The sequence below is a fragment of the Mastomys coucha genome, unplaced genomic scaffold (assembly GCF_008632895.1).
Source record: "Mastomys coucha isolate ucsf_1 unplaced genomic scaffold, UCSF_Mcou_1 pScaffold22, whole genome shotgun sequence".
Classification (NCBI taxonomy): Eukaryota; Metazoa; Chordata; class Mammalia; order Rodentia; family Muridae; genus Mastomys; species Mastomys coucha.
The window spans coordinates 242,871,380-242,881,279 of NW_022196905.1; the positions used below are offsets into that span (position 1 = coordinate 242,871,380).

A 9,900-nucleotide genomic window follows, 5' to 3' on the forward strand; every position below is an offset into this window, starting at 1 on the left:
GCTGGCTGAAGGCTGCGCTCTTTGGGTTCCTGCTTCTCGTCCATGTGCATGGTGAGGCTCACTAAACAGGCAATGGGGAAATGAGTGGAGTCAGAGCAGCCAAGTTCTGTGTGTCAGAGCTGAGCTTCTGGGAGGGAAGGCATGAAGGGCAGGTGCTGATGGAAATGATGCATAGTGGGTCTCAACCTGTGGGTCACGACCATTGAAACCCCATAATTCTGGTGGTATTAGATACCCCAGACATACATTTATTTTTATTACAACTTCCTAACTGTAATGTTGCTTTTGAGTGGTTTCTTAGTTCCTAAGAGCATCAGAAAGATGTGTTTTCCACATCAGGTTAAGGACTGGTGCAATAGATTAAAGTTTGAGAAATGTGTCTACCAATGCCCCCAACAAAAGCACACACTTTTTGTGGACCCACTAGCACCTAGAGGGTCAGAGACATCTAAGGTCACTCTATACTGAAGAGACAGTTTAGTATGAGGAGCCCTGGAGAGAATGGCAGACAAACGTGGAGGTATTTTTCCATCCTCAGGGTCTGGCTATGACTGTAACTACTACTGAGCTTTGGATAGCAGTGACAATAATCATGACTTCATGAGGCCAAATGGCTCTGAGTCTCTGACCTCTTCAACCAGAGAAATGTTCTGGCACCCCTCGAAGGGGTCATAGGAAAGGTTCCTGGCCCTGAGGGCACGGGTAACTCCCACATTCATTACCCGACAGGTGAACTGGGGAGCCCTGGGTTTCCTTCTCCTGTGCCCTGGTAACAATGACATGAAAATCTCACAACATGCTAGCAGCTGATTACAGAAAACTAACCCAGATGGCATCTCTCCACCAGGTCATGACTCACCGGAGTCTAGACCCATCAGAAACACACACACAGGCCAGGTCGGAGGCAAGCTCGTCCACGTGAAGGACACTAAAGCTGGTGTCCATGCCTTCCTGGGAATTCCCTTTGCCAAGCCACCTGTAGGATCGCTGCGCTTTGCACCTCCTGAAGCTCCTGAGCCATGGAGTGGTGTGAGAGATGGGACGTCACAACCGGCCATGTAAGTTCTCAACCCAGAGGGTTTTAGGCACTGAGGGAGGCTGCTCTGAGGTCTGGGCCATGCTGAAGTGTTTCATCCATCTCAACGACACAGCAGTTTTCTCTCTTTGTGGATGAGTGCCCCATGCGTTTTTCTGGTGATGTGCTAAGGCTGAATAGAACAACTGGGCCAGGCTTCTGGGTCAAAGCGTGGCACTCACAGGGATCTAGATACAGGTACTATTTTTCCATAAATCTATTCATTCACATTACATCTCAATCCCAGCCCCCCTTATGTAGCCCCTCTTTCATCCCCCTCCCCTTCACCTCTAAGAAGGGGGAGGCCCCTTACAGTGAAGCAGCACACTCTGGCACCTCATGTTACTGAAGGACTATGTATATCCTTTCCCACTGAGGCCAGACAAGCTGGCCCAGCTAGGGGAGTAGGATCCAGATGTAGGCAACGAGGTCAGTATAAGCCCTGCTTTCATTGATGGGGACCCACAAGAACAAGGTGAAATCTGACACAAATGTTCGGGGGGCCTAAGTCCAGCCCTTGTATGCTCTTCGGTTGCTGGTTCAGTGTCTGAGAGTTGCCAAAAGTCGAGGTTAGTTCACAATGTTGGTCTTCTTGGGGAGTCCCTATGCTCTCTGGATTCTCCAATTCTTTGCCCAACTCTTCTACAAGACTTCCCAAGCTCCATCTAATGTTGAGTGTGGGCCTCTGCACCTGTTTTGATCAGCTGCTGGGGGAAGCCTCTCAGAGGACAGTTGTGCTAGGCTCCTGCCTATGAATCCAAGCTGACAGAAACAATCATAGCCTGAAGGCCCAAGAGGGAAGGCAGGCAGGCCTGCAGTATGTCTGAATAGATCTTCTGTGAACAGCTTAGATCATTCCCCTCTAAATTGATAGGCGTTGCTACTAGATTCATTTATGTCGGTCTCACAAAGAATGTCTGAGTATCCAGGCCAGCACTGATGAATGCAGATGTCAACAGTGTCTTCACAAATTGTTTCATTTTGACCAGGCTTTGACCAACAGAGAGGTATCAAGGACTCACAGCATGCCCCTGTGAATCCACTAACTCTGCAGACACTGTTTGTTGTTTCCACTATCCACACGGAGACCTCCAGGCAGATATGGCTAAGGGACACATTCATCAAAGTGGAGTTCACAGTGGTCTCCCAGGAATCCAGGTACATAGTCACAGAAGTAAGCCCTAAGAGCATCCTGACGTGTGGCACCATGTAGACGTGGTTGGGATCCACAGTCATGAATTTCCAACTCAGTTTACACCAAAACACTCTTGAGGACAGACACATGTGTATCTTCCTATATATCGAGGCATACAGCACCATGCATGCAGGGATAAGAAACACATTTATCTACTTTCAGGTCACAATGCCTTCCTTGGTATCCATGTGCACAGGAACAGGAATAAGCATCGACTCCATGCTGGCACACAACTCCAATGTGGCAAGGTCTGCAAGCACTCTCATTCTGAGCTATCTCACAGAACCTTCCAGCCTATCCAGCAGGGCAGTTACAGGCATGCCTCTCCCGGTTTATGTGGCAGGTGCCTCTGTGTTAGTAGGCACTCCCTCCACAGGAATTAGTTGCAGTTTCCAAGGTCAGCCCACTCTACCCACGGGTATTGAACTGCAGGTGGCAGAGAGAAGAACAAAGATAAAATTGTTCACAGATTCAAATTAAGCCCAGTATCCCGTGTCTCAGTAGGAGGGGGTCTCCAGGCATGTGTTAATGTGACCTATTAGGCATTGGTCCTCCCTGAATCCAGGAGAATACACTTCAGGTCCCTGAGGAGTGCAACAGTGATTGATACTTGTCAACCCCACCCTCATAGTCACTGTAACAACCTAAAGAGCCAAGTACTATTGACCAGGGAACAAGTGTATCTAATTAATTCCCTCTGGAGACACTGCAGACAAGAGTTGCCTGAGAGTCTGCACATGTGATGAAGGACTACCCACTACCCTTCAGCATTGTCCACTGGATCCTCTACTAGCTGTGTGAGTCCAACAACCAAATGTTGGGATCTTAGATTGTTTTCTGTTGCTGTAATAAAATACCAACAAAAGCAAGTTAGGAAAGAAAGTTACTATTAAAGGCTCCAGATTGCAATCCATCATTTGGGGAAACACGGTAAATCAAAACTACAGGAGCTGCTCACATCACAGCCATGCCCAGTAACAGAAACTAGAAAATGCTTGTGTGCCTGCTAATGCTTAACTCAATTTTCCATTCTTATATAACCCCATGATTACCACTACAGACAGCCAATCGTTTCCATATGGACACCTAGATGTTTCTCTATCCCAGACTCAGAAAGATAAAAACCCAGGGTCCACTTGGCTAGCAGCCTCCCTAGAAATCTGGCTCCAACACAGCTTTCACAGGCCCTGTGGCCTTTTCTTTGGTTGGAAAGGACTTAGAGTCAGAACATGTGTTCACAGGCACCATGAGGAACAGCAGCTGAATGTGGCTGAGATAAAAATCTCCAGACTCATATTGGGTTTTGATAACCATCCATGTCTTGGAATATCTGTCTGCTCTTTTCATCAGGTGTCTACAAAATCTTGAACTACTGTATCCAGAGGGCCTGAAGGAGATGAAACTGAACCTGTTTCCCTTCTCTATGTCTGAAGACTGCCTGTATCTCAACATCTACACACCAGTCCATGCCCATGAGGGCTCTAACCTGCCTGTGAGTGTCAGGCCATGGCTAACGTGGGGAGAGGGTATTTTTTCAAGAAAATTAGAAGGGACAAAAACAATCTAAGTTCCATTGCAGGGTGGACGCTGATAAAAGTCTTACCTTACATGGGTCAAAGAAGACTATGTTACTGAACCTGGGTATGGGACAAACATCACTAGACCACCAAGCCCTCAAAGGCCCTAGCTCTTGATAAAACCAGAACTCATTCTACAACTTGTGCTCTGCAGAACCATATGGGGTTCAAGACTTCAGCATTGAGGTAGCCCAAACTTAGATCTGTTGTGACAATGAGGGTTGATGGTCCTTTCCATTTTTAATCTGGAGAGATATCCATGGGGACACCCCTCTTTGTTCCACTGTGAAGACCGTGAGTAATGATACATAGAGACATTAATTCAAAGCACAACACACAGTGGGAATGGGGACAGGAAGCTACTAGAGGCCCCTGGCTGTGGCAAGGACCTGAAGTCCTGAGGATTTTTATGCATTTCTGTAGCTGCCCAGAAACACAGCAGTTTATATTCTAGTAAGAAGACCAGCTTGGACAGGCTAGGAGCTTCCTGACATCTCTCTTGACTTTTCCAGGTGATGGTATGGATCCATGGTGGTGGACTGGTTGCAGGCATGGCTTCCATGTATGATGGATCCATGCTGGTAGCGACTGAGGACTTGGTAGTGGTCACTATCCAGTATCGTCTGGGTGTCCTAGGCTTCTTCAGGTGAGTCTGTGGCTGGGCTGGGCAATGGTTGCTGATCACAAATTAGACACCCCTTTGATCCATAACCCTTCCACTTCTCAGCACTGGAGACCAGCATGCCAGAGGCAACTGGGGATACCTGGACCAAGTGGCTGCCCTACGCTGGGTCCAGCAGAACATTGCCCACTTTGGAGGCAACCCAGACTGTGTCACTATTTTTGGCGAATCTTCAGGTGGCACAAGTGTGTCTTCACTTGTTGTGTCCCCCATGTCTCAAGGACTCTTCCACGGAGCCATCATGGAGAGTGGGGTGGCCCTACTGCCTTACCTTATCTCCAACACCTCTGAGATGGTCTATAGTGTAAGTGCTCTCAACCCTGCTGCTTAAGCCTTTATATTCTGGAACTCTGGTGTTCCGTTCATTGGGGAAATCAAGGACCATGGGAAATAGCTTCTTTCCAATAATTTCAGAGAAACTTAGGGGCTAGCATCCACTCACTACTTCACACTGAGTGACGGTTATCTGACCAGTCACCAAGGACTAACTAGTCCTTGAAACTTCTATCATCGGCAAAATAAGTAGGCATGTGCTTGGAAGCTGCTTCATTGGTTTTTAAAAGTGCTCAGAGTGTCAAGCCTGAGGATATAAGTTCAAATTCCAAGAACACACAAAGGCCTAGAGATAATAACACCTAATGGTAAATTAGATGTTCCTCTGGTCAGGTGGGAGACAGAGAGGAAAGAATCTCTGGATGTTCACAGACCAGCTTAGGTAGTGTAGGCAGCAAAAAGAAAAGACACCCTGTCAAATAAGAGGGGCAGGGTATTTTCTCCTCTACTCTTCATGTACAGTTCTTAACAGACTTACACCTTCCCTCATATATAAAATAGAAAAAGACTGATGGAGAAAACAAAACTACCCTAACAAAAAGAATAGGTATGCAGGTAGAAAGGGTCCTGCTTCCTGGCTGTCACTTTTGAACAGCAGAACAATGGGAACAATATGTATTTATTCTGATCCACATCACACAGCACAGTGTGGGAACTAGGCACAACAGCATTGGATTGGGAACTCTTCTCCCCACTTGTTCCCTTTGCAGACGGTGGCCAAGCTCTCTGGATGTGAGGCCATGGAATCAGAGGCCCTGGTGAGCTGTCTGAGAGGCAAGAGTGAAGAGGAGATTCTGGTTATTAACAAGGTTGGGAGAGTTGTGTGTCTGGGAGGACCTGGTCTATGTGATGTGGGATTCTGAACCAAATACCTCATCTTTATGATTTCGTGTTCTTTTAGTTCCATGTGCAAAATAAATATCAAGATAGGCTAATCTAAGTGTAGATTCTCCTCCAGGGTGAGCCGATCACCCTGAAACTAGTGAGAAATGAGAAAAAGGTGGAGGTGACTCAGTGGACATCAGGATATTTATTTCATTAACCTTCAGCATTGATCTCTAATGCCTCACAGGTCTTCATACTGATCCCCGCTGTGGTGGATGGAGAGTTCCTACCCAGACATCCCAAAGAATTGTTGGCATCTGAGGATTTTCACCCTGTTCCCAGCATCATTGGTATCAACAATGATGAGTATGGCTGGACAATCCCCAGGGTGAGACACAATTCCAATCCTCTGGGAGCCTAGAGACTCATATGCTAAGCAGATATATTGACAGAAACTCAATACATCTTTAATCCAAGTCCATCAGACCCCACAATGAAGACTGCTTTCTGTCTCCCAGCTCACGGGCTCTGCTCAGACAATAAAGGAAATAACCAGAGAGAACTTGAACGCTGTTCTGAAGAATGCAACAGCAGAACTGGTGAGATGTTTCTGGTCCTGTCCAAATAGTCGGGCATCTTATATCTCCTCTGACAGCATCCCTATTAATAAAAATCAGTATATGTGTATGATTTGGTATGAACCTTTTTACCTATACCCTATGTCATCCCGGGTGCCATTCTCATAATACTGAAGGCGGTTGCCTACCTAAACCACAATATGCCAACTTTATTGTTCCTCATCTCCTTGGTGTAGATGCTGCCTCCAGAGTGTACTGACCTGTTGATGGAAGAGTACATGGGGGATACTGAGGACCCTCAGACCCTACAAAAGCAGTTCACAGAGATGATGGGAGACTTCATGTTTGTGATCCCTGCACTCCATGTAGCACATTTTCAGAGTGAGTACATCAGTTTCAAGGCTTAGGGGAGCAGCTCAGAGATGGTGGCCATCACGGCTTAGCGCTGTGGAGTGGTGTGGTGTTCAGGTCTCCTACTGTCCAGTTTAAGAGAGTGAAATCTGGGTACAGAGGAGAAAATGAGTTGCTGATACTCTATTGACTTAACACAACCACTCAGCTGGGAAGGCCATGGGCACTGATTAGCCAAGGACTTTTCCATCCTTAGTGCTCCAGCATGGGGCTCCTTGCACCATTTAACTTTTATGATTCCTGGTAACATTTTATCAAGGTATCTTGTCACCACATATGAATCAGAAAAACATTCAGGTGAGGGGCCACTACATCACTCTTTGTGCCTCCTCCAGGTGTCCATGCTCCCGTGTACTTCTATGAATTCCAACATCAATCCAGCTTCTATAAGGATATCAGGCCGCCCCATGTGAAGGCTGACCATGCTGATGAGGTTCCTTTTGTCTTTGGGTGCATGCTCTTTGGGATGAAATGTGAGTCTCCATTATTATTATTATTATTATTATTATTATTGTTATTATTATCATTATTATAGTTGAATGAGGTCCCAGATGATTTCCTGGGTGACTGATGAGGTCTTAGTCCATTTGAGAAAATCAAGGTTCTAGGAGAGGACAAAATCAAATGTGTACCATATCATAGTCCAAAATTCTATAACAAGTTTAGAATCAGCACCCTTCCAAGTCTAGCCTGTGATGGAGGATCTGACAGCACATCAGAGCTGGAATTCAGTTAGAGGCTAGTATAGATCTTTGCTACTGGATAATGAAGAAGTGAGGCAGCAAACCACTAATTTAGTGTCCAACAACAGTTGAGATTTTGAGTGTTGAGTGAGGTAGAATATACTTGGAGTTTTGTCTTTCTCATGATTCCAGTTGACATTACGGAGGAGGAAAAGCTGCTGAACCAGAGGATGATGAAGTACTGGGCCAACTTCGCGAGACATGGGTGAGAAGGCACCTCTTTCCCAACATGTCAGTTACAGATCTCTAACAGGTCTCAATTTTTAGCCCTAATTTAAGACTTTCTTAGCATGCATGGCTCTTTGATCACATGATGGAGTCTTCTCTACACAATAACCCATTTACATGAATACTTTGTAATTGTCTGATACTGTCCATCTCACGGTGACCTAGTTGGTGGGGTATAGTGCTGTGGCAATGCTCTTTAGATCTTGCCTTATAGAGGGAGATATAAAAGAGCTCATATAGTCTCCCCCACAGGAAGCAGAAACTAGTGAGTGGCACTCATATGCACATATCATGACTCCTTTCCCACCAGTCCCCTTAACCACTGTCGTTCTTGTTCCACTGCCATGACTCAAAACATGGGATCAGGCTTTGGAGCATAGTGACCTCACCCTTTTTCTCTCGATGGCATGTCCACAGGAACCCCAACAGCGAGGGTCTGCCTTACTGGCCCATGCTGAACCAAGATGAGCAGTATCTGCAGCTGGACATCCAGACTGCTGTGGGCCGAGCACTGAAGGCCAGAAAGCTGCAGTTCTGGACCAAGACTCTGCCCCAGAAGATTCAGGAGTTAAATAGATCTGAACATATGCACAAAAATATGTAGTGCCGTTTGTGAGGAATGGTGTGTGGAGTTGGCTGCTGATCAAGTTAGCTTCAGGTTCCCAATACATATTGATACCTGAGTTGATTCTAATCTTCACAGAGCCTCCATACTTGTCTATTTTCTTATTTATCACAAATCTGTTCATGTGACTCTTTGTCAAGCCAGGTCATCTTTGCTTATATCCACTCGATAAGGGCTCCCATAACTGTGGATTTGTGAACCCCACAGTGCCCCATCTCTTTTCAGAGTTCACTGGAACTAGGCCCCTTTATCCTTGCTTGGTTAATCTCTCATCGTCGTTCTCCTCTTCTCTATGACTTCTTTGGGTGTGGGGCCAGGCATCCATGGGACTGTGGGAGCCAACCTAAAATAAGAGTGGTTTTGAGGTATGTTCAAACCCCAGAGATTTCTTCCTGAGTTTAGAAGAAGTAGGACTGCTCCCCACTACCCTGGAGCCTTATGAAGTCATGTCTGCAGGACCTGGAATTCCTCCTATGTACCCAGATACCAGCCTTTGAGGTACTCTCACCTGAAAGACATCTACCCACTCTCCAATGGTTTAAATATCTTTTGTTCCATCCATTAAATCAAGCTGTCCCATCAAAGCTGTCTCTTGAGATTCTGTTCTACACATGGTCATGATGCCTGAGGTCTGTCCCCCCCCCCCCCCCCCCCCCCCCGCAGCCATTCCTGCCTTGCTTCCCTTCTCAGAATTCGAAAGCTGTGATTGTGGGCAGATCAAACAGTGAGGGGCAAGGAGTGGAGATCCCACCCTATGTGTTCTTATAACGTCAGAGTCACCAAGTCAGTGTGTGTTAACTCTCCTGTTGTTCTCTGGTACAATAACATTACAACGTCCTGTGTTAACTCCCTTTTCAAGGTATCTGCACTCCGGGAATGATTGTTCCCCAGGTTTATGTCTATAAACCAGAAGACCTTGCTTTATAGCTGAGAGGGGACCAAAAGAAAAGGGAGGTTTTGGGTCTTCTTTACTATGTCTCACAGTCTCACTGAGTGCCGTGGGAACCACTGGAACAGCCCTTATTCAAAAACACCATCTGGCTGTCGACTTCCAGGACAAGCTTGACCAGATCATGGCTTCCACCTTGGACAGCCTCTAGCCCCTTTAACTGCAGAGCTTTGTTTATCTTTGTTGGCTTCACTACCATGCATTTGTTCTTGTTCACATGGTAGCTTCCTTCCTGTGTGCCAAGGTCCACTTAGACAGAGATAACGTCTAGATGCTGACTCCTGGTCATTAAACAAATATCTAGCGGGTTTAGATATTATGGGTTTTATCGATAGAAGCTTACCTCTGAGGGGGAAAAGAAGCTGTCTCCATCACATGGCTCTACATGCAATGGATGCTGACCACTCTGACTGTTTAATCATCATATTCATACCTCTGTGCTCCCATTCTATGACCTCCTTCATTGCTCATACTAGCCCTAACTGGTAGATAAGGATTGGAGTCATCAGGATTCTGAGTGACATTTTTCTCATCCTGCTGGAAGAAGGTATTTGCAGTAACTGTAACATCAATGGCAAGCTCTAATAGCCCATGTTCCATCAGGATAAGTGATATCTGCATTTGGATATGTAGCCTACCATGGGCTGTGGACTGAAAGTCCACAGGCTGAAATTATGGA

At 46.2% G+C, this 9,900-nt stretch overlaps 1 protein-coding gene across 1 annotated transcript in view; it reads left to right on the forward strand.

Moving 5' to 3' along the window:
- Nucleotides 1–8,251, forward strand: part of LOC116067872 (acylcarnitine hydrolase-like) — a 10,212-nt gene extending 1,961 nt beyond the window's left edge. The window contains exons 2-13 of the mRNA XM_031336876.1: nt 12–51; nt 848–1,058; nt 3,621–3,762; nt 4,360–4,493; nt 4,575–4,833; nt 5,573–5,671; nt 5,935–6,075; nt 6,206–6,286; nt 6,502–6,646; nt 7,012–7,149; nt 7,552–7,624; nt 8,065–8,251. Coding sequence (XP_031192736.1) covers nt 12–51; nt 848–1,058; nt 3,621–3,762; nt 4,360–4,493; nt 4,575–4,833; nt 5,573–5,671; nt 5,935–6,075; nt 6,206–6,286; nt 6,502–6,646; nt 7,012–7,149; nt 7,552–7,624; nt 8,065–8,251 — 1,650 coding nt within the window. The remainder of the gene's footprint in view (nt 1–11; nt 52–847; nt 1,059–3,620; nt 3,763–4,359; nt 4,494–4,574; nt 4,834–5,572; nt 5,672–5,934; nt 6,076–6,205; nt 6,287–6,501; nt 6,647–7,011; nt 7,150–7,551; nt 7,625–8,064) is intronic.
- Nucleotides 8,252–9,900: the final 1,649 nt, after the last annotated feature.